This window comes from Nyctereutes procyonoides, unplaced genomic scaffold, assembly GCF_905146905.1.
Source record: "Nyctereutes procyonoides isolate TBG_1078 unplaced genomic scaffold, NYPRO_anot_genome, whole genome shotgun sequence".
Classification (NCBI taxonomy): Eukaryota; Metazoa; Chordata; class Mammalia; order Carnivora; family Canidae; genus Nyctereutes; species Nyctereutes procyonoides.
This window is the reverse complement of record NW_026575043.1, coordinates 31,068,251-31,092,723: the sequence shown is the minus strand read 5'-3', so window position 1 is coordinate 31,092,723 and position 24,473 is coordinate 31,068,251. Positions and strand designations below refer to the sequence as shown.

Below are 24,473 nucleotides of genomic sequence, written 5' to 3'. Positions count from 1 at the left end.
AAGCCTGAATGCATGGCGTCCAGGAGGCCCAGAGAATGCTGAGCGAGAACAGGGCACGATGGAGGCCGGGGAGGAATGGACATCCTAGAAGGCTTCGGTGAGAGAGATGACCCTACCTGGCTGTTCCCTAGTGGAAGGAGAGCTCCATTATGGGAGTGGGCCTCTGGCCCGGGGGAAGCGGACAGAGCAGTGACAGTCCTCAGGTCACAGATGGTGGTAGGGGGGTCAGGGCGGTGCCCGTGGGGGAGGTGACAAGTACCTCTATCCTGCTTATAGTTTACAGTGTCTGGTCCATAAAGTGCACTCACGGGTTAGCAGTGAGGCCCAAGCCCTGCCCCAGCGGCTGGAAGCAGGGCCGCCGAGCATCCTCAACAACCGTGCAGCGGGTCCCTGAGGGTGGGAGCTCCCTTCCAGCAGAGCTCACTCGGGACGTGTTTCCCCATCCCCTCACAGAGGTGAGGGGTGGGCCGAGGTGCCAGGGTGGGCAGGGGAGGTCCCCGGGGAGTCGTGACGTTACCCACATCTCTGAGGCAAGGACATGGGGTCGGGATCCTCCAGGACCTGAGTGCAAGGAGGAGGAGGAGGCAGCCAAGCCCTCCCTTCTGGGGGTGGGGGTGGGGGGTCGGGGGTGGGGGGCAGTAAAACCAGACCAAGAAAAAGTGGGGAACAGAGCTTTAGATGCTGAAGAGAGGCCGCAGGGTGAGGCCTGAAGATAAATCCTGCTTTCAGGAGCCGATGGCGTTGACAAGGATAGCTGTTGGAGGGCAGGGCAGAGTCTGGCCGGGGTGGCTTCGGGGACACCTGCGAGGAGGGCCATCCACTAAGGGGCCCCGTGAATGGGACCAGTATGCTCTACAGGTGCACCGCAAGACTCCCAGGCACCCAGGAGAAAATAACTTCTTCCTTCTTTCCAAGAATTTATTTAAATGTCCCCATGATCTCCCCAATTTTCCCTTCCTCCCCCCAAATCATTCTATCTGCTTGAAAAGGTTCCTATCAGCGATGGTGGGATCCGTGAAACCGCTCTCCCGGGGCCGGGCAGGAAGGGTTGTTCGGATTCTCCGTCCTCTGGTGCAGGGAGCTATGGGGTTATCCACACTTGCTTGTTTTAATGCTGAAAACGGAGTAGTTTGTCTCTTTCAGTGTTTTGCCCTCCGAAGTGACTAAATGGTATATTTTTCTTATGCTTTTCGCTTTCTCGGCTTTTAGTCGCATTACTGAAAGTGGGCCTCATGCCCAGAAATTCTCCAAACAAAACCTGGCTTTTAAATATAATGTTTAACAAGTTAAACATTAACTTGGAACTACAGACTCTGTGGATAGAAATAAAGTTATTTTTATGGGATTAAATGAGTTTTTTAAAAATACCACCTCGTGTCGCTTGACCTGCTCCTTTGTGCTTCTCATCGCGCTCACTACTGATTACAGGGGGACAGGATAAGTCAGAGTTTTTGAGAATTCCTATTCATATTGGAGAGAAGAAGAGAGGTTCGGATGGCAGGTTTGATGCATGGTCTCCCTGCAGAGCATCAAGGGTAATAGTATTAATTTGTGTTAAGTGCCATATTTTAAGTGTAATTAATCTGGAGTATCGACATTATTAATATTCTTTCCTGCCACTAATTTCTTCCATCCGTCTTACGCTTGGAGGTTCATTTGCATTCTCTGAATTAGAGAAACATGTGGTGGATTTCCCTGGGTAGCCTCTCCTAAATCAAGACACCTGAGGTTGGGTGCTTCTCTGGCTGTTTCTTACAGGTGATGTGGCCTTGAACTCGAAACTAATCCTTTTGCTTCTCCATCGGCACAAAAGTGTATGTTTTTGCATTTAGAGAGGGGTACCCAGAATAGGATCGAGGTTAAGCATGTGGACGTTGGAGACAGACTCGTGGCGAATGCACCAGAAACACTGAAATTGGGCAAAGTCCATAGTAGCAACCCCAAAATACCAGCTGTATTAACAACGAACTCATGTGAGGGTCAAAGCAGATCTTTACACGTTCTGTTTAAATAAAGATGGAATTGGACTGTTCCCCCTAGATCTAATTTGAGTTTTATTTCCTTTTCTTTGGGCCACTTTGTTTTCATCATGCAAATAATGCATGTTTTTCCCTGGCTTCACAGATGGCCGTAAAAAGTAACAAGCTCTGAGTTGAATGTAAAACATAAGCTTCTTTCCCTGTTATAAGATTTGGCTCTTTGTAAAAAAATAAAATAAAAATATTTTTTAAAAAATAAATAAAAAGAGAGTTGGCTCTTTGTTTCCCCCCCTCGCCACCCATGAATTGTGTGTCCGTGTGCATTCACTGGGGGAGGGATGGGGCGAAGTATGGATTTTTGTGACTTTTCATGACGTCACCGGTATGCCCAGGATATGCCATGATGGCTTTTGGAATAATTAGCAAATAAAAAGAGAGAGTAAAGGTCCTGTTCGGGATGACTTGCATGTATGAACTGCTTTCATCGGGTCACAGTTGCCGGATGGGAACCCCATGCGGACCAGTTAGTTCCATCCGGTAAAAGCAATATTTTCTGGTCATAGACTGTACCTCTCACCCCAATCAGCTGCGTCCAAGAAGCCTGCTGTGTGTGGAAGAGGGTCCCTGGCTCAGCACAAATTAATCACAGTCCCTAGATGCAGAAGGGAGCTACCCATGGTGCCAGGAGCACGTATGCTTATGTGTGAGAAAAATACAGAATTCCAGAAAAGGCTATGTATTATCTCTGGATTGTTCTTAGTGTGGAGCAGGCCTCATAAACATTTTTTGCCTGGCAAATTGTTCCCAAAGAAAACTCAAATGCAAAAACAAAACAAAACAAAAACAAAAACCAAACAAACAAAAACAAAACTCAAATGCAAAAAAAAAAAAAAAAAAACAAACAAACAAAAAAAAAAACCTTCAAATGCATAAAATAAATGGCCTGACATGATAAAGAGAATCTAATGTGTTCAATGGTTATTAGAATATGTAAAAAATGGGCAGCCATGATGGCTCAACGGTTTAGTGCCACTTTCAGCCCAGGGTGTGATCCTGGAGTCCTGGGATCGAGTCCCACGTCGGGCTCCCTGCATGGAGCCTGCTTCTCCCTCTGCCTGTGTCTCTGCCTCTCTCTCTCTCTCTCTCTGTGCCTCTCATGAATAAATAAATAAAATCTTTAAAAAAAAGAATATTAAAAAACAAAAAAATAGCTAATTTTCAAAAATGCTTTAAATAAGATAATTTTACAGTTATGTTTATGGATTACCATAATTTCGGATTAGTGATTACCAGAAATGATATTTTGGAATATCTTTGATATGAATAATAACATGAAGTGGAAAAATATTGTGGTTTTTCTTGGTCTGAAGTTACCAGTACTGCCAAACATCACTGTGATTTGTTACTTACCCTCTTAGTTGGTGAAAATGCTAAATTACAATCCAAGGAAAGTGCGCAATTATCTTCTAGAAAGCCCAAGATTTTGCCTCTGGAATGAAAAATCAGAGATACCTCTCCGAACTACTCAAAAACTTTCATGGCCAAAATGTTACAATTTCAGCCAGGAAAGCGCCCTGGTACTTAATATAAAATATTTAACTTGCAGTTGAACTTGATTTCAAAATACAACTAGTGGGAAACTAGTTGTATCAATAAAAATTGACAGCAGGGAATTCGAATCTATTTCAATAGATAAGCATTCTATTGCATTGTGTCAAGATTTCTCCTAACATTTGGAGGAAATTTTCTAGAAGTCAATTGTGATAAAATCTTCCCTTAAGTGAAACTTTTGGATTGCTGTAGAATAAGGTACATTTTCTTAATAAAACAGAAAGTCAAGGGTTGGTGTTTCCCAATTCCCAACATGACCGTCTGGTCATGGAAAGAAAATGCATTGGAAATATAAATTGCCATCAATTTTTAAACTGAAGAGGAGGGGATCCCTGGGTGACTCAGAGGTTTAGCTCCTGCCTTTGGCCCAGGGCGCGATCCTGGAGACCCGGATCGAGTCCCATGTCGGGTTCCCTGCATGGAGCCTGCTTCTCTCTCTGCCTGTGTCTCTGCCTCTCTCTCTCTCTCTCTCTCTCTCTCTCTCTATGTCTATCACGAATAAATAAATAAATATTTTTAAATTTTTAAAAAATTAAGAAAAAATAAACTGAAGAGAAAAAAAATAAAGAAAACAGACATATTTCTTGGACATGAAATACTAATTTTACTTGAATATAATTAAATAACAATCGAAATTCTTCAGCCACTAAAAATATTTCATTGAAATGTATTTGTCCCTTATATGATGCTTTTGAGGACTTGCCATGGGCAGAAATATAGCCTTAATCTGTTAACTTTATGTGAAAATATGAATTATTTGGGGATTTGATCATTAGTGTAGAGAAGATGCAGAGGAGAATAAAGTAAGTATAATGCCTTAAGTATAAATCTTTTTCTGTTTTACTTATATATTTTATCAGCAATTTACTAAATATATTTTTTCTTGGTTTTCTGTCTACCTGTATGAAAGCACAGTTAACTTTTTATTTATTTATTTATTTTATTTATTCATGAGAGACATAGAGAGAGAGGCAGAGACACAGGCAGAGGGAGAAGCAGGCTCCATGCAGGGAGCCGGATGCGGGACTCAATCCTAGGACCTCGGAATTATGCCCTGAGCCAAAGGCCGATGCTCAACCCCTGAGCCACCCAGGTGCCCCACAGTTATCTCTTCTAACAACATACAGTGGCAGATACAGTAACTCACTGCAGTGATTAGTATTTTTTTGTATATATATATATATATATATATATATATATATATATTTACGTTAAGTTTTAGGACAAAAAAAAAAGTTTTAGGACAGGAGACCAAAAATTTGATGAAGCCTCTCTGGACTTTTTCTTCTTCATTTACGCTTTTTCTAAGGGCTCTGGACCCCTCCACTCTAAAGCATCTCTTCTAAAAAATAAAAAAAATAAAAAAAATAAAGCATCTCTTCTTTCTGAAATGACACCAGTTCAAGAACGAATCCTCATATATAGTATGCACAGTGCCACTCCAGGAGGACCCAATAACATACCACTTTTTAACCTTTGTGAAAACCCTTTCCTAGGCTGAACAGGACAATGGTCACCCTCTCCCTGCCTTCGCCAGTCTACATATCGAAATACTGGACGAGAACAACCAGAGCCCGTACTTCACGATGCCCAATTACCAAGGCTATATCCTGGAATCTGCCCCAGTGGGAGCAACCATCTCCGACAGTCTAAATCTGACCACCCCTCTGAGAATCGTGGCTCTGGACAAGGATATAGAAGATGTAAGTTCACTATAAATCTTGCTCTTGTTTTGTTAACACGTCTATGTTGTATCTGTGCCAACATGAACTTGTGCAAAGACATGGTGACATGAGCTGTAGACTAGAGCACATAGTCCCCGTGAATAAGTCTTATAAGTGAGAATCTTAGTGGTGTAATTTCATTTTACTTTAAGAACACTAAAAGAAAAGTATGTTTGGATTCAGTGAACTTTTTTTTTTTTTTTTTTGGTTTATAGATACTGGGTATAAGGAGGAAAATGAATGTTTCATTTAGAGTTTGCTAAACCCGCAGGGCACTTGCTTTTATTAATGTGAGTTAAAAAGTGTTTATACAGTGGCCGATAGGGAATAATCATGCCATTACACAATGGGTCTACTTCTCTGATACTATGTTATTCGAGGAAAAACCCGCTTGGGAGCAGCTGAGCCGCTCACACTTCTGCGGATGCTCAGACTCTGTGCACTGCACACATGGTTGCCCACCCATGAGGGTGGGATGGACACCAGCTCCATGAGTGGAAGTGGTCCAGGGTGAGTGGGTCAGAGCACTTTCCCCTCTTCACTCCCTCTGTGGCTGTGAAAGGAGGAAAGAACATCTCCAGCAGGCCAGTCAGAGCCCTTCCAGAGAAGGAGAAACAAGGAATTGGAGCCAGAAGGCTTGGGCATTGCATGTTAGAGCAGTGGGGATGATTCTAGAACCCCCGGAGCCAGGTTCTCTGGCATCATGGGGGAGGCCTGTCGCCTGTGGGTGGGAAGGGACCCCCAACACATGCACAAAAGGGTCCCGTTGGGGTCCTGTTGCCCAGGTTACCAGATCCCCAGGCCTGTCCTCATTTCTAAAGAGGTTCCCTTGATTGACCAGCACAGAAATTCCCCACATCTCTTCCCTTTCAAGCCTCCTCGGAGTTTGATTTCTGTGTCTTGCAAAAGTCCGGCTGCAGCATCTCCTCCCTCTCCCCTGATGCTGTGGGATAAGACGTCTTGGGGGGTGGAAAGGCTCTGCACCCACGCTGTCCTCTGCGGGGACAGCGAGACTGAGAACCAGATCGTAACGTCCTTTGACTTAATTAATCTAAGAGTGAGTCCTCACCTGTCACTAATTGGGCAGCACCGCTCTTGAGTGTCGCCCAAATCTCATTACATGGAGCTTTGTCATCCCATCCAGTAAATTAAGAGGGAACTTTCAGATTTTTTTCCCCCCTCTTCCTGGAAAAGGTGTGTGACACTCTGCAGAGGCCGGGACAGCCCTGTGTGCACTGTTCTCTGTCCACATGCCTTCGTGCCTCCGCTTGCTGTGTTCTCTCGTCCCAACCGCCCGGCCCTCCTTCGTCTCTCCTCTTCCATCTCATCACATTTTACACAGGGGCTGTCACTGAGTTCTGAGTACCTGCTGGATAATATAGTAACTGCTTTATCTTGCATCGATGCGCTTAAGTCTCACAGCAAACATTAAATAGGTGCAATTTCCCATATTGCAAAAAGGGAGACTGAGGCTGTTTTAAAGGCCTGTGATCCCAGAACTCATAAATGGTGGAGCTGGTCCTTGAGCCAAGGTCTATGGGAAACAAAGTCCTTTATTTTAAGCACCAAACTAGAAAGCCCCTAACTGTTTGCTATGGTCTGACAGTGATAAGGGCTGATGAATGCTACAGACTCTCCTCCAGAAAAATGCATGTCCATCCACAATTTCCCATCTCGGCTTAGGGGGCTAGGGGTCCCCTGAATTATCTTCATTTACTGAATCCTCACTAGAAAATTCAGAGCCACCTTAATAAGTTTTATAGAAGCTCAGCTACTGTATTTTATAGGCCTGGTGAAGTCCCATAAATTTTGGTGTGGATTATATTTCATTTTTTAAATGGGATTGCATAATCATACTTTAAGCAGTGACTAGTCAGTTTGGAAAATCGTAGCGGTTTGTGTCATACCCTCTTTTTTTTTCCCATCTCTAGAAATTTTTTTTATTAATTTTTTTAATAATAAATTTATTTTTATTGGTGTTCAATTTACCAACATACACCCAGTGCTCATTCCGTCAAGTGCCCCCCTCAGTGCCTGTCACCCATTCACCCCATCCCCCTCCCTTGTGTCGTACCCTCTTGAACACAGCGGTGAGCGAAAGCTAAATCCTGAAGAAAAAGTGCAGCTGTGGTTTCTCTGGAATTGCAAAATTTAGGTGTTTTTACTCCTTTGATGCATTTATATTATTATTATTATCATTATTTTGCTGATATATTTACATTATTATTATTATTACTCTGTTTGATGTATTTATATTACTGAATGGTGGCATCCTAAACCCTATGCTTGCTTGTGTACATTCCAATTTTTCTGGATTGTCATCCACTTTAAAGACTTTAGGATTGGATTCTAGGAGACTTTGTAAAGGATGCTGGGACTTAGAGGATGTCTTGGAGGCAGGTGGGGAGGTTCTACCATTTGGGAAAACACTATCAACATGGTGCTGTCAGGGTTGACTGTTCCAGTCAGCCCATTAGATGCCCTGAGTGTTTCCAGGGTGGGCCAGCTTGCTGGGGTTCTTGGGAGTGTGTCCTTTGGAGTCTGACACCCCCAGTTTGACTCTAGGCCCTACTGTGCTGTAGTTGTATGACACTAATGGGCTCGTCTTCACCAGTTGCCCCTTTTGCTCAATCACCTATGATCCAAAAAGCTATACGAGAGCACAGGTTGCCTCCTTGGCCTCCTCCTTCTCTTGGGGCTGGGGGATGGGCAGAGTGGGGACCCCGTGCACGTGACAGTGGCGCCCTTCACACGTCTCACACAAATGTCACATCATTGAACAAGGTGTATCTGGCTATTGGTTTCTTACTAAGGCCCATCCTCTTCCTAATTTTAGCTACAATGAGTGCCATGAAGTGTCTAGAAAGGAACAGGATCTCGAATCTCCTAATGATAAATGATTCTAAATAACAGATACAGTTTCTATGTATCCATACTGTAAACGAGTCCACAAAAATTTTTAAAAAGATTTTTTTTATTTATTCATGAGAGACACAGAGAGGGAGACAGAGACACAGGCAGGGGGAGAAGCAGGCTCCCTGTGGGGAGCCTGATGTGGGCCTCGATGCTGGGACCCTGAGCCAAAGGCAGATGCTCAGCCACTGAGCCACCCCAGTGCCCCAAGTCCACAGAATATTAAACATAGCTCAATTGAAAGATGATGTGGAATGTTCCCATCAAACCCACTTCCCAGGAACAGACATAAGACCTCTTTGCACCATTCAATCTTGAAACCTAGGAGTTGATGATTTCCATGTGCTTGTGATAGCCGAAGTCCTTCTCATCCTTCCTGCTTTGTCCTCTGAGTATTCCCCGACTCTCTCTTTTTCTCTTTACTAGCTGTACCCTATTCGTCCCCCACTAGAATTGCCTCTTCATGTCCTTGCCCTCATATATTTTTCTTACTTGAGCCCCATTCTCACCCAGCCACTAGCAGTGATCTGTTCAAGGCTCATGGGGACTGCCTCCCACGTCTGCCTAACGTTCCTGTGTGACTTCACTGTCCCTGCAGGAGAGATGACTGGTTGTCGCTCGATGCCCGAATCTTCCTACCACCTCATTTCCTGAAACTCCTCACCTCACCTGTTACCTTCAGCAACTACTTGTATCACAACTACTTGTATAGCAACCACTTGTAGCCTCCTTAGTATGCATTGCTCTACTGCTCTGCTCACGTTACCGTAGGGGCCTTGGTCCCTCTTTAAACCCAGATGGAGGATAGGGCCAAGAGCTCATTGCTTTTGCATCCTGAGGATCTAACTTGGTTCCCAGAACTTCGTAGGTTCTAGTGATTATTTAAGGAGCTCATGCACTCACGCATGAGTAAAGGAATGAGTTTATCGAACATATGCATCAAAATTTCCAGTGATATTGATTAAACTGTATCACAATATGGCCCATTCCATCGTTCAACAATTGATTCCTAGAAAGCTCTTCATCACACTGGGTTGAAACTAACCTTGCAACTCACCCGGTGTTCCTTACAGCTTCCATTTGCCAGCACGCAGAATAAATTAGTAGAAGAGTCATTAATATGTTTCAAGATGTATTGATGTCCTTCTGAATCATCTCTTTTCCAGGCCAAGTGCTGTTTATTTTTAAAAGGGAAAATATGTTCATTGCTGGGTTATTTAAAGATCTCTATTAACAAAAGAAACTCCAAGGCCCTGTTAGTTCACAGACAAGAATTTTACTACACGGTCAATTCTTGGTGTTTCGAGTGTCAGGATTAGTGAGATTAATCAGCATAGGGATAAAGGATTTAAGAAAAAAGGCAGAGACATGTCACCACATAAAGGTCTTATAACAGAAATAGAGGTTCAGTGTCGGGTGTGAAAAGAGAGGTCAACACCGCAGGAGTCAGTTTCCTGAGTTGCTTCAAAATAGCTATGCCACCGGGCACCTGCCAGGAAGAGAACAGATTGGGATTATTTGCCCAAAACTTTAGTTGTGTTGCTTCCTTCAATTCAGTGGAAAGTAAGACAAAGCTTTAAAACACAGTGGCAGGGATTGGGGAGTTGTGGTGTTATTAACAGTGTAGATTTTGAGTCAGAAAGAACCTTAAGGGTCACAGTAAAAAAAAAAAAAAAAAAAACAGTAAAAAATATCTGTGCTAGTCTTTCTTTTCTATAGTTATATAAACTTCAACATATAGATACATATAGTGACACGTGGGTGGCTCAGTGGTTAAGCATTTGCCTTCGGCTTAGGTCATGGTCCTGGGGTCCTGGGATCAAGTCCCAGATTAGGCTCACTGCATGGAGCCTACTTCTCCCTCTGCTTATGTATCTGTCTCTCTGTGTCTCTCATGAACAAATAAATAAAATCTTAAAAAAGACACAGTAGATACATATATTATACATAGAAATATAAGTGAATCCCATTTTTGTGTATTTTTTCAAGTACTCTTAGCTCATACTCTCAAAATATCCCAGAAGATATATAGAGCAAGATATGCCCAGGTTTTCAAGAGGATATCTGAATCCACCAGGCTTTCAGTAGCAAAACTACTAAAAGTTGATTCTGGAATCAACTTTATTTATTTATAACCAGTTGATTCTGGAAATAAATAAATAAATAAATAAATGAAATAGTACTCAGCAGAGGTTACCCACTTGGCTTGTAGAAAGTCAGTGAGTCACTTATAATTCCAGCTGGGTTCCCATCCTGCATAAAGTGCTCATGTTTTGGAGATAAGGTATCCTTGAGTCTAATAAACAATATATTCTTAAAGATATACTGTGCTTATATGCCTTATAGATATTGTCATGCTATTGTATGCATATAATGTCAGAATATGAAGACAAAAATACACCTTGAAAAAGTTACTAATTTACACATACTGGAAAATTCTGTTGTTGTTTGTTTCTTACTAGTGTATACCTGTACGCCATATGTATGTTTGTGGTCATTTAAGCTTACATTTTTTTTTCTCTTAATGTTAAATTTGCATATAGGTTCCACCGGGTGGAGTTCCTGTAGGTACTAGGTGTTTATTTTCTGTTTGCTCTTTTGTGCATTGCTGTGGTTCATTTCCTAGTTCTTTTTCTTGTCTACATTTACTTCATTATCACTTATAAAGACAAGTACAAATACTTTAAATTCATGGTGCATGTAGATGTAATTTACATTTATGTTCCTCATATTATTGGTTAGAGTAGAAAGAATTGTGTGGAATCCAAAATGCATGCGAACTTTAACTAAGATCATTCCATTGTTAAGTTTTTTTTCAATCTATGACAGACGTTAATAATTCATCACTATAGTCTGTCTAAAAGATTCTAAGTGTGGAACTGAACCTTTCTGAACAAGGTTGTCTGAAGACAAGCACTGCTAACCAATTCAAATTGACAGATGAGATTAATTTTTTGTCACTTCTTGTTACACTTTATAATATGTGTATGTGCATAGCTATGCTTACGTATCTATGTGCCCATATACACACATTTCTGTGTTATATGCATATATATATACGAGGATGCATGTAAACTTATGTGTGTGATACAATATTTTGATTCTGGGTAGAAACCCGAAATTGGCTTTATTTTTATTTTTATTTATTTATTTTTTTCCAAAATTGGCTTTAAATCCAATTGATTGTTATATTTGAATGGATTTCTTCTATATGATGGGATTTTTTGATTTTACATTCTCATGTTTGTTTATGTTTGCATTTGCATATGTGTTTACTTTTGCCTTCAGTTTTTTTCTGTGCTATGAGTGAATATCAGAGTTCATTTTACCCACCTTGAAAATAATATGCAAGTTAAGGAAATTATGTACTCATGGTATGTACTAAATGTATACCTTAGATAAAAATAGCATTACCACTTGTCAAATGGAAGAACATTTATTATTCAGCCTTCCATGCATATACTGATTTTAAAAAAAACAATGTTTTTAAACAAATTTATAGACATAAGGACAACATAAAATCTACTATCTCTGTCAGAATGGTAAGCCAGAGAAGTATCTACCCATTTACACTCATAACATGCCACACCTGAAACTAAAATAAATAATAACTAATAAAATAACACCTGAGAAATAAATCCAAGGTATTAAGCCTCGAGTAGTAACTGGCTATTTCCAAATCTGCATCCTTAAATGCTTGTCCTCAAAGAAACATCCAGATATTCACCAATGGCATCTACATATCCAATATATAGATTTAAAAAAGATACTTCATGTAGTGTTCATAATATTCACAAGTTAAAATTGAATCAGATTAACTAAGCAGGGTGGATTAGAATGGACTATAAGATGCTATGGACAATCGTAGCATTATGTATTATGTTATATTTTTACAAAAAAATCATCTGCAGGTCTGGAAAGTGCTATTTTAGTCTCTAGCTAATAGTTACAACAAGACTTGAAGTGGAGACAATTAGGTTATTGAAAGGTATTTAATATTTGTCTCTTTATGAAGTCCTGGTATGTATGTCATCTTCAAATGGGAAGCATTTGGCAGTGAAAATCTTGTGGCTTTGATAAACTGGGGAAACCAACAGTGTTGTTTATGATACACCATATTGTACAGGATCACGTATGCACATGCTGGTTCACAACTCAACATTCATTGCAGTCTTACTCCTGACATTAAATAAAAAATGCCTACAACACGTGGTGAGCATACAGATGAATAGACCTAACAAATTTACTAACAGAGGTTACAGTTGAAAGGAAGAAGGAAATTGAGAGACTATGAGTTATGAAGAAAGTAGAGAATGACCAAAGGTCTTGAATAAAGGGAAAGAAGTCAATATTTGATAGATGAAGTCACATAACTGATCTTGCTTATCTTAGATTATTGGTTGTGTGAAGATCTGAGTAAAGGAAGCTTCTCTTTGGCACCACTGTTGGTACATTCAGAGAACAGGAAAAATATATGAATTTAACAGACTCATGATTTTACCTTTGTTGGTAAAGTCAAAGATAAACACTAAAAAATGAAAGACACTCACACTTAGCTTTTTTTTTTATTGTTGTTAATTGAAGCCGCATTCTCACTTTTTTGATCATTTAAAAGTGATCATTGGATTTTATTGCAATTGACTTTAAAGTACACAGTGAGAAGAAACCTCAAAATGTGGTTCATCATATATCGAATTATTTGCATTTTAATCTACTTTTTAAAATAAATAATTTAAATTTTTATTAACTAATATACTTAATTATCAAAGCACCCCACCACTTAGCCATGCTGAGAAATTGGGGTCACGACGTTGACATGGAGTCTGAGGTTCCTATTTGAAAGTATCCATGTAAAGCCTCTGACTTTTCACAACTCTTAACTACTTTGATTATTTTATAATAAAGAGACCAATGGAAATTATTATATATAGTATTAATTTTATTGTTCCAGGATCAATAAGTGGTGCATACTTGACTTACATCATAATTATGGACATAGAAGCTACAATAACATAGCTAAGTGCCTATCTCCTAATGAGATATTGCAAATACAGAACCTGTGTTCAGTTCAGATGAAACCATTCATCCCAAAGTTACTTGAAATATACACATATTGAGTCTTTAAAAAGATGTAGAGAATAGAGTATCCGTGGATCAAATCATGCCCACCTTTTAATATAGTAGGACACATTTCAACTTTCTCATTTTCACATGGAAATTGTTTAAATGTGAGTTCTAAGTTTTTTTAAATCAAATTAACATGTCTTTATCCCTTAACAACAGACTCTATGCTCTACTCTCAGCCCCTGATTTCAGAAAAGTAATATATAATAAATTACATTGCACACTAAACTAAGCATGATATATATATATTTTTTTCATTTGAGTCTAGTGGACATGTACTGTGACATGAGTTTCAGGTGTGTGACATACTGATTCGCCTTCTCTGAACATTCTGCTGCACTCAGCACATGAGTAGCTATCATCTGTACTGGTATCTCCATCCCTCTTAACGCACAGTATTTTGATAGTTGACAAAATTGATAGAAACACCTCACCTCCCTGTGTCATGTCTGCTGCTGTTGTTTTCATAAAGCCTCATCTGTAGTTCTTTCACTCCAGCTCTTTTCTTTGCCTACCTGCCTTCTTACCCCACCACCAGACACCAGTCCATGCCTCCCCACTTATGTCCTTGTTCTTTCTCTAAAATGCACAGATAAATGTCTCCTCTTTCAGTCAGACTGGGAAGGGTTTCCAGTGCTTTGTCAATCATCTCTGTTTTGAACTTTTGCAATCATTTCTTCTTTATGCCTGTGTCATTTTTCTGAACTCGTATCAGACACAATGCAGCCAATTCATGTATCTTCAATCTAATCATCTGAAATTTTTAAATTAAAATAAACATTATGTTTCCCTTTGGAGAGTCTTTATGGCATTAAAAATAAGAAGCAAGCATGATATTTATAGGCAATGAATTATACATAACCAATTTTATTTCTATTTTACATTAAATGTGAGAACAGAATAGTGATATGCATATGTGCAGTTTATTACTACAAATGAAGTAGTTGAACAATCCTACAGCTGAAATTTTGGGCTCTAATGTTCTTTTCTTGCATTTGTTTCTTATTACTGAAGAATATTGATTCTTGAATATTGATATTAAATAAACAAAAAGAATATGTTCAGTTGGATTGCTATCTATTCCTTTTATTCACATTAATGAATGAATTTCTGGAGAATATTGATATTAAATAAGCAAAAAGAATATGTTCAGTTGGATTGCTATCTATTCTTTTCCTTTTATTCACATTAATTGTACTTATTCCACTATGATGTTTTCCACAAAAGGAGTCATCGTCTTTGTATAATTTAGTTCAGAGATGAGTACATGTCTAGTGAAACCTATCTCGTCTTTGGAAATTCTAATTACAGTCATGTATAGTTTTGTTATAGATTTACAAAATTAATTTCCAGTTAATGAACTAATATCTGCATTATTTATTCAACATTTTAAATAATAATGGCATTTTTTTTTAAAGACAAAAGACCCAGAGCTTCACCTTTTTCTGAATGATTATACATCAGTCTTCACCGTCACACAGACTGGCATCACTCGCTACCTCACCTTACTTCAGCCAGTGGACAGGGAAGAACAGCAAACATACACTTTTTCGGTAAAAAGATTTCATATTTATGTGCGTGTGTGTGTGTGTGTAATAGAAGGAGTTACCTGTTTAAGCTGAAGATGTCAATGATCAAAGAGGAAAAATGTGATATTTTCAAGTGATTGAGAATTGAGAATCTCAATGATAAAATTCTTCACATGTATTTTTCCTTCTTTTGTTTTATAAGTTTCTGTAGCTGTGTTATTCCAGAAGAAAGACCATTTTCAAGATGGAAACAGGAAAATTAGAGTTTCATTTTTCACCATCCACTTGTAATTAACTTAAACTGAGATATTACCAAATAGAATCCACAAGCAAAGAATTATTTCCTCTTATCTTATTTAATATGTTTTGTTTTACTATTCCATTTTCAATTTTGTCCTCGAGTTAGGCTAGGGGTTCTCCACTGGGATGATCTCTGCACCCAACCCACAACACTTGGTAATGTCTGCAGATATTTTGGCCATCACTACTGTGAGGGGCTGCTATTGGCATCTGAGAGGTATACATCAAGGATGATGCTATCCATCTTATAATACACAGGATGCCCCCCAAACAAACAATCATCTGATGGAGAGATCCTAGTTTAGGTTAATCAAGAAAAAAAAAAGGGTGAGGAGAGATTATTAAACCTGTGATTGTAAATAATTATAAAATAAAAAACCTATCATATCTATCTATCTATCTATGAATGACTCTTTAGGTTGAGAGGTGAATACAGATAAAAAGAAGTTTTTATTATCCAAATTTCTGAACTACATTTTATTCAGATATAAGAGAAAAATGAACTATTGGAAACACACAGATTGTGGGACATAGGATTTCTTTCTGAAGAACCTAACAGAGCAGGGCCAGAGCTTCCAGAAACCCTACATGACAATTAAAACAGATACAGAGTGGATTTCAGAAGTCATTCAGAACAGAGATAGTGGTGTTATAGCATTCATTGATATGGTTGGTCAGGCCTTCCTAAAATGTTAATGATGTAATTAAGGTATCACTATCAGCTAATGGCAATAAATCCTTTAAAAATTGTCATTTAAAAAAATGTCATTTTGTGTACCAGAAAAATACATTACACCTCTAAGGCATCAACTTTCTTGAGTGATACAAGCATGTTGGCTATAGAAGCATCTATGGCATCATATGCAAAATATGGAAAAGTCAAGAATATTTTCCTATTAATTTTAAAAAATTAAATAGTAGTTAACTCCTAAGAATCAGCAATGTTACCGGCCCATTCCAAGCCTATAAGACATTTTTATATATCTGTTTATTTAAAATGTGCTTAGAATTGAGTTCATTAAAAATAAACCAGAATCCTCTATAATTGCTTCTCAACATGTTAAAATACTTTGCTTATATGTACCCTTGTAGGTTTATCTCCTTATCGACAAAACATTTTGGAACCCATTCCAACTGAAATTATATATAAGAAGTGTCTTAAATCATAAGACTGAATTCTGCACTGCTTGTATTTGTATGACTTCTCGATTACATGTATTTTTCTATCCCCAAAGATAACAGCATTTGATGGTGTGCAAGAGAGTGAGCCAGTTATTGTCAATATTCGAGTGATGGATGCAAATGATAACACTCCAACCTTCCCTGAAATATCCTACGATGTCTATGTTTATACCGACATGAGCCCTGGCGACAGTGTCATACAGGTAACCCCCCTATGTGTGATGAGGATATACGCAAAGCAATTACTTCCATGGGCATTTTACAGCACATAGGTCAAGCAAATGCTAAAGAAATGAAAATGAACTTCAAACTCTTGAGATGGCATAATTTAGCTTAAAAAGCTCTAGCTTGATGTTAACTTTTCAAATTAAAATGCATTTATATGCACTTGAAAGTAGAATTAACTAATTATTAGATGTCGACATAGCTACTTGACCAGTCAATACTTGATTTTTTAAGATTTAATATATCCAATATATGCCATTAATTAATATAATAATATATTTAACCTACTGAAGTTTCAGGTATTAGACATATGGTTTAAAAATTCAAATTATCAAAAAATAAAATAAAATAAAACTTCAAATTATCTTGAACATCTGTAAATAGGGATTAAATTTCCCTTGCTGATAAAGATAGAAGACTCCCTTAATAAATTGATGAATAAACCTGTTAGCAGTTACTGGGACAAAAACAGATCATTTCAACAACAAAAATTAGAATGACAGAGTAAATAGTGTCTTTGAAAACACAGAAATCAGCCAAAATCTTTCTCCTTGATTTGTCTTATTTTTAATATTCACTGTGTATTTAGTATATTTACATTAGTTACATTATCTTAAAAATGCTTTTTAATGTATTTTGAGTATAAGTCATACAGAAGTCATAATATTCTTCCTTGAGGGTTTTTTAGAAATCTGGAGAATAGGGATCCCTGGGTGGCGCAGCGGTTCGGCGCCTGCCTTTGGCCCAGGTCGCGATCCTGGAGACCCGGGATCGAATCCCACGTCGGCTCCTGGTGCATGGAGCCTGCTTCTCCCTCTGCCTATGTCTCTGCCTCTCTCTCTCTCTCTCTCTCTCTCTCTCTCTGAGACTATAATAAACTTTTTAAAAATTAAAAAAAAAAAAAGAAATCTGGAGAATAGTTGAGTCTAGTCCTTTCCAAAATGCCTGTACTTAAGAATTATCTAAGGAGCTGTTTAGAAATGCAATCAAAAAAAAAAAAAAAAAAGAAAGAAAAGAAAAAAGAAATGTAATCAAGTTATCAAGTTTTCACTTTGGCTTTCCTGGATCAGAAGCTCTACAAGCGATATGTAGGTTATTGACAGAAAAACTAACCCCAAGAGTTTCAGTTGTCCAGTCATATAAAGACCACTGGCGTAGATTATCCTCTACGTCTGTGAGTCAGACTCAATAATTTTAAGGTACTTTCAGGCTAGGAAAGCTATGAGTCTCTATGCCTTTAGAATATTTGAATAGCTACAAATTATTACTAAGTTATGTGCCATATATTACTTAATAATTGCATTATATCATCAGATAGGATTATAAAAAAGGTTATCCAAAGACCGGAAATTTGCCTGTACGTACTTGCATGCATGAACACTGTCAGCCATATGGGATAGTGGGGGAATAGCCACGCTACATTTCATTCCTACTTTGCTTGTGGCATGTCTCACAACAATGGAATCCACCCTTTCAACCACTTGTCTTGAGGGCAGAACTCTAATTAGTTTATTTCTGCATCCACACATCCGTACCTACGGTGCCTAGCATATAGTACATGCTCAATATAGTAGAGGCTTAATAAATGTTTATTCGAGGATGACAGGGGGTGACGGGGTGACTCGCAGACAAGCAGATATAAATGAACAAGAAGACATAACCCTATTGGACTTTATTTCTGGTCAATTGGTTGACCTAGAGAGCTACATTTATCTTTACCGAGGCACTTACTACATAGGCAGCAAAATTACAGTTTATACAGATAAAGGAATGACAATCCTTGTCATGTTCTTATTTAATTAGACCTGATTCTCATCTCTGTAGTAACATAATTGAAAATAAAGGTATGTTTATGTATTTATATATGCACACACACACACACACACGCACAAACAGCCAGCAGGGAACTAGAAAGTGTAACTAAGAAAACGATAGCAATTATATGGTAGAACCATATCTCAAAAAATGTTTGCCTTGGGGGATCAAAAGCTTATTTCTGGCATTTTCAGCCTGCAAAAGTTAATTTCCCTTATGTATTTCTTTGTAAAATAATCTCCCCTTGCCTTTAAAGATTCATAGTTTATATCTCTCCCTGAACCATGCAGATTATGAAGATAGAGTGCTGTTTGCATCTATATGGCTCTATTTTTAAAAATTATTTAAGCACCAAGAAATGAAGCCTTATAATTAGTATTTCAAATGTTTTTCCCACTATGTGGTTACAGAGTGATGTGCCTATAAAATACCCTCCAAGGGCCTAGAAATAAAAGACAGATTTCCCATTGAGAAAAAGTTGGTCAACAAAGCAAAATGATTTAGAACTGTGACCAGCACCTGCCTTTAAGAGCCACGAAATAAGTTCGGAGTTGCCTCCACCCCAGCCCTCACCAGCCCTGCCTTTCCCCACAGACCCCAAGATCACCTAGATTACTTTGGTTAGTATTCTTATGTCAAAAATAGTAAGATTAGAAGCCAAAGTGACAGGAAGCACTCTCCAGCAGAGAGTGTCTCAGATAACAGATTTTAAGGATATTTTATTTCTTTAAAGATTCATTTATTTATTTATTCACGAGAGACACACAGAGAGAGGCAGAGACACAAGCAGAGGGAGAAGCAGTCCCCTGATGTGGGACTCAATCCCAAGACCCCGGGATCATGCCCTGAGCTAAAGGCAGATGCTCAACCACGGAGCCACCTACGCGTCCCTATTTTAAGTATATTTTAATTGGATCATTTTTTATCTATCATTCCAACGTGGCCCCGAACCTTTCTCGGCCTGATGGAAGGACATACTCAACCATTTGAGTCCTCCCCTAGTTGTTAGGAGGAGCCTGTAAGAAGTTGGTCATAAAGATGTGAGTAACCAGGTTATGAATTGGTCCTCTGACTTTATAGCTCCCATGCCCAAGTGTTGTCCATAGGAACAGAGTGGTTGTGGTATACACGTCCATGAGCGACACCAGGAGGGGCAGGGCCCTAAAACAGCATCTGTGTCTTTCGTAGCTGGAAATTAAATGTAATCAGATTATTGGTATATTTTGTGTTTTAGGGAGAAGTTACTGGCATGAGTGAGAATGATTTTTTGCATAAAAGACTGACTTGTACGCCATCAATGAAATCCTACAGGTTGATGCTCATGGGTATCATGCTCTATTTTCCTAGGTCTTATTTCACACATTGCTGGTTTTCTCAAAAAACTAATTGCTCTATATAAAAGACATAGATGTTGATGTACAGTTTTAATATTTTGAAGATGTAGATTTTCATATCAATAGCTAACAACCCAGTCCACACTCCATCAATGTTGCACCTAAACTCTTACAATTTTCATAAATCTGTATTCCTTTTTAAAAGATTTTTATTTATTTATTTGAGAGACTTAGAGAGACAGAGAGAGAGAGAGAGAGAGAGAGAGAGAAGAGAGAGAGAGGTCACAGAGGGAGAGAGAGAAGGAGACTCCCCACTGAGCAAGTTTTTCTTTTCTTTTTTTTTTTTTTTTTTGACATGTTTTTCTTTAAGCAATCTGGCTACTTATAGTAGCTCCACATAGGGAGATTTTACCTAACAGAACAAAGCAGCTCTAATGCATGGCCAGATTTGAGAAAACTCATCTTTAACCTTATCGCTATTTCCTACCTCGGATTGGAATTCCTAATTATTAAGATGAGAGCCTTGCATGGAGCTGAGTCCTTGGACTCTTACCTCACCTCCTTCCATTCTTCTCATTCTTCAGGCCCTACCTTCTGTCCCATGTCTTAGTCCTCTTCACTTCTTTAAAATCATCCTCCTCCCCTCACCATCACCTGGGCTCTACTAATAATCCATTTCCTTCCACTTCTTTCCCTGCAGCAAAGTCCTTGTCTCTACTTACTCTGTCTTCTTGGCCTATAAACACCCTGAGGTAAAAATCAATCAATCAATCAATCAATCAATCAATAAAACACCCTGAGGTCTCCCCATGTACTGGTGTAACACTCCTCCCAGGCAAGACCTCATGCTGCTGTCCCAGTCTCGTACATTTAGGCACTTTAATCTGATACACTTAGAGAATTTATTAATTTATTACTTTAATATTATTAATTATTACTCTATTATTTTACTCATATCAAACCATGAGAATCATACAAAATCATATATCTGATGAGTCTCTCTTTAATTGTCCAACACAAAAGCATTTCACACTTTTTTATCTAGGTAGTAGAACTCTCATCTGTACCATTTTTTAAAAAATTTTATTTATTTATTTGAAAGATAGGTAAGATAGTGAGTGGGGGGGCAGAGGGAGAAGCAGACTCCCCGTTGAACAGGGATCCCTATGTGCAGACTCGATCCCAGGACCCTGAGATCATGACTTGAGCCAAAGGCAGATGCTTGGCCAACTGAGTCACTCAGGCACGCCTGGTCTGTACCATTTTATGGAAAACTGGTTCTGATCATACCTCCCTGGTGACTAAGGGACTTTGTTGCTGGATCTTGGTTCACTTCTTGTTCTCTTTTAAGTATTAACATGCTCCAAAAATCAATACGCCATTCTCTGTTTCATGTATTTCCATGTTTTGAGTCATTACCATTTACCTCTATGTATACTCATGTCTCCCCAAGTGAAATGTCCTGGAGCTACCTGAACACCCAGCTGGCATCACAAGTATCTGTTGTATGTGGTGGTGCAGGTTTCAGATAGGCACTTTGGATGTACTCCAACAGAGATGAGCTAATCCATTATCTTTCATCCAACACAGATAGACGCATCCTGTCTCCGTCGGAGGCTGCTGTGTTGGGAAGGGCCCAGTTAATCGAAGACCACACAGGCTTTAGCAGCAGCATCCTCAGAGTCCTGTTTTTCACCCCCCTCCTTTACCTGCCTGTACCCAGGTGACTGTCCAGGTGTTGAAATCACTATTTCCAGATGTATCATTTCTCTTTCTATGTCTGTGCCCTGCCGGGAACTGGGCTGCACTCTGACCACAACACCATTTCCACAGATGTCCCATCACACAGACCCTGGTGCATACTCCACAGCCCTTGTCTGGACAGGCCCTCATCCTCCTGGCAACCCTACCTGAGGAACAGCCCCATCTCTACAGGTCCCCTGAAGAACCTCTCTGTAATACCTCAAATACTTGTTTCACCTCCTGTTATGTCCCTCCACGTAATCGACTTTGAGATTCCTTTTATTTAACTGCAGCATGGGAGCATCCCTTCCCACTCTGTGCCTATTGACATCTCTTTCAAGTCTCAAGATTTGGTCTACATTATATCTTTGCAGTGGCGGGGGCGGTGGCTTAAGGGGCTCTGTCTGTTGAGTGTCTGGCTCTTGGTTTCAGCTCAGGTCATGATTTCATGGGTCGTGGGATCGAGCCCCACATTGGGCTCCACAATGGGCATGTAGACTGCTTGAGATTCTCTCTCTGCCTCTCCCTCTGACCCTACCCCCCACTCTGCCTCTCTCAAAATGCAAAAAATACATCTTTAAAAAAATAAATAAATTATATCTCTTTTTTTTCATTCCTCAACAACCACTCAAATGCTACTTTTTAAACAAAGCCTTCAGTTTCCTAGCAAATCAGAATTAACTGTTCCCTCTATCATCGTCCCACATATCCAGCGAGCAGCTCTTATCTGGCATACGTTTTACCATGCCCTGCATTGCACTAAGCTCTTAGATGTCTGTCTACCCTGCTGACCTGTAAATTCCCATAGGGTGGGAACTCTTAATGACGTCTAACCACGAGTGCTGGGTGCAGTCACTTCCAGTGGTGGGGGTGCACCAAATAGCCATGGAATTTATCTCCTCAGTACTCTCTCCATCAGTGTAGAAAAAGTCTCATTCTGGACATGCCATCTGTTCGGCTTAAGAACGCCCCCTGTCATACAGAATTACCCCCGGGGGTCTCTCCCTAACTCCAGGTGCAGCCAGGCTACACCTTTCCTGCTCTTCAGATGGAAGACACTCAACACTGATCCATTCCTCTTACTTAGGCTGTGTCATAGGCCATGGGGCAGTACAGCTGGAAATAACTCTGAAACTATCTCTCGTTCACACCCCAATTTTATAAAGAATTTGACTTAATGCACTGATAAATTGTTGGTCCAAAATCACAAACTGTATAAGTGGCAGAGATGACGTTGAATCCAAGGTAAGGATGATGGAATGTGTATCCAGAGACAAGCTGTTTCCCCGTAAGCCACTGTGTGCCTTGATGTGACTCTGGACAAATAGCTTAGTCATCTCTACGAAGGTTCTTTAATCCTCAAAAAGGTCATAACTACAATATCAGCTTCACAAAGGCTTTCTGAGTATTAAATCAGTTTTGTGTACTGTTACAAAATGTGCACTTTACAAATACATTGCATATAAATGCTATCTAGTTATTATCAAACTATTCTCATGGATTATATAAAACCACTTATGATTATTAATAACCTTTACTGCCTTATCTGTGTATATCCTTGTGTGTCCTGTGTATTGGTTAGTACTCTGAGGAGGACACAGAGACTACATGTAAAATTATATAATAAGATTACTTCTTATTATTTCTAGCATTATAAACAAAATTAGGGGAAAAAAACCCATGTCGTATTTTGAGGCCTTTTGACTATTTATTTTATGTAAAATGATGAATGTTCACTGTGGGGCAGTAGGGTTTGGACTATCATGACTCAAGTCTGTATTTATTTCAAGTCCTGGTGGAGTTTAGTATTTCAGCAAATCCCAGGTAATGATTTGATGAGCAAACTGTACAGAAATGTAAGTATATTTTTACATTCTACATAATTTTCTTTTATTCCTGATATTTGAAATAATTTAATGTTACCAAGGACCATCCGATCTCTTACCCAAAACCACTTGCATTAGAATGAAAGCATATACAAAATAATAATAAATAAAAAAAGAATGAAAGCATATACATAAAACAATGATTCTGAATGTATGTGAATCGCTCGCTCGTGGTAAATTTGAAACGCTGTCACACCATCTGTAGTTTGTTCATGGGGATGACACTTCCCACCTGTGATAAAACAACACCTTCCATGTAGTTGCTCAGGTTGAAACCAGAGTTACTCCTAACACAGTCTCACTGGCCTCTCCTCTTAAGCAACTGCCAAGTCCACTGATTTCTCCTTCTGTACCAACCGAGCGCATCTACTGGAGTCTCTTCCCACTGAGTCATCCTCCCATCAGCTGCCATCAGCTCTTGCTGGGACCAGGCACTACGCTCCTTTGGGCTCCATGTGTATCTCCTCTCTCCTGCGTCTCCATTCAGCAGCCCCAGGACTCTTGTAAATTGGAGGGCAAAGCAATAATTTCCGTGCTGGTGCTTTCAGCAATCTTCCACGGCTATAAGAATAAGGCCCAGTCACTATCCTGCATGACCAGTCTGCTATTACTGTCCAATTTCCTTCTTGCCAAGTGCCTCTCTCTTGCTCTTTTAATGTGTCCACTTGGTTCACATGCTTTTCATCACTAAGATCTCAGTTTAAATGTCACCTCCTCAAAGAAGCCTTCCAGGACCCCCTTCCTAAATTATACGCCATCTGTTATCCTGGAGCATCCTGAATCTTCCTTCATAGCATATTTCAAAATTTATTATAATTTTAATTATGTGTCTCCTAGTAGTTAAGAAGCTCAATTAAGCTCAAATGGAGTGTAGACTTTGTCAGTTTCTCTATTTTCTGTCTTGTTTCACAACTCTTTGTATTTAACATCAGGCATAGCACCTGGTATATAGTAAATCTTTTATGAATTTTTGTTTAATGAACAAGTGGATAAAGGAACTAATGGGTGCAGGTGAAATAAGTGTTCTTTAATTTGTTTATGAGTGTTGGGAAATTACCTGTATTTCGGTTTAAAGTGACTTAAAATTAATCATCTAAAGTGCAGGTGT

At 39.2% G+C, this 24,473-nt stretch overlaps 1 protein-coding gene across 16 annotated transcripts in view; it reads left to right on the top strand.

Moving 5' to 3' along the window:
* Nucleotides 1–24,473, top strand: part of PCDH15 (protocadherin related 15) — a 739,593-nt gene that overhangs the window by 399,063 nt on the left and 316,057 nt on the right. For 14 of the 16 annotated variants that reach the window (XM_055322636.1, XM_055322635.1, XM_055322634.1 and 11 more), the window contains 3 exons: nt 5,087–5,293; nt 14,770–14,904; nt 16,416–16,565. In XM_055322636.1, the coding sequence (XP_055178611.1) occupies nt 5,087–5,293; nt 14,770–14,904; nt 16,416–16,565 (492 nt within the window). Of the gene's footprint in view, nt 1–5,086; nt 5,294–10,770; nt 10,792–14,769; nt 14,905–16,415; nt 16,566–24,473 lie in introns of all 16 variants that reach the window. The other 2 variants (XM_055322631.1, XM_055322633.1) reach the window with 1 other exon arrangement.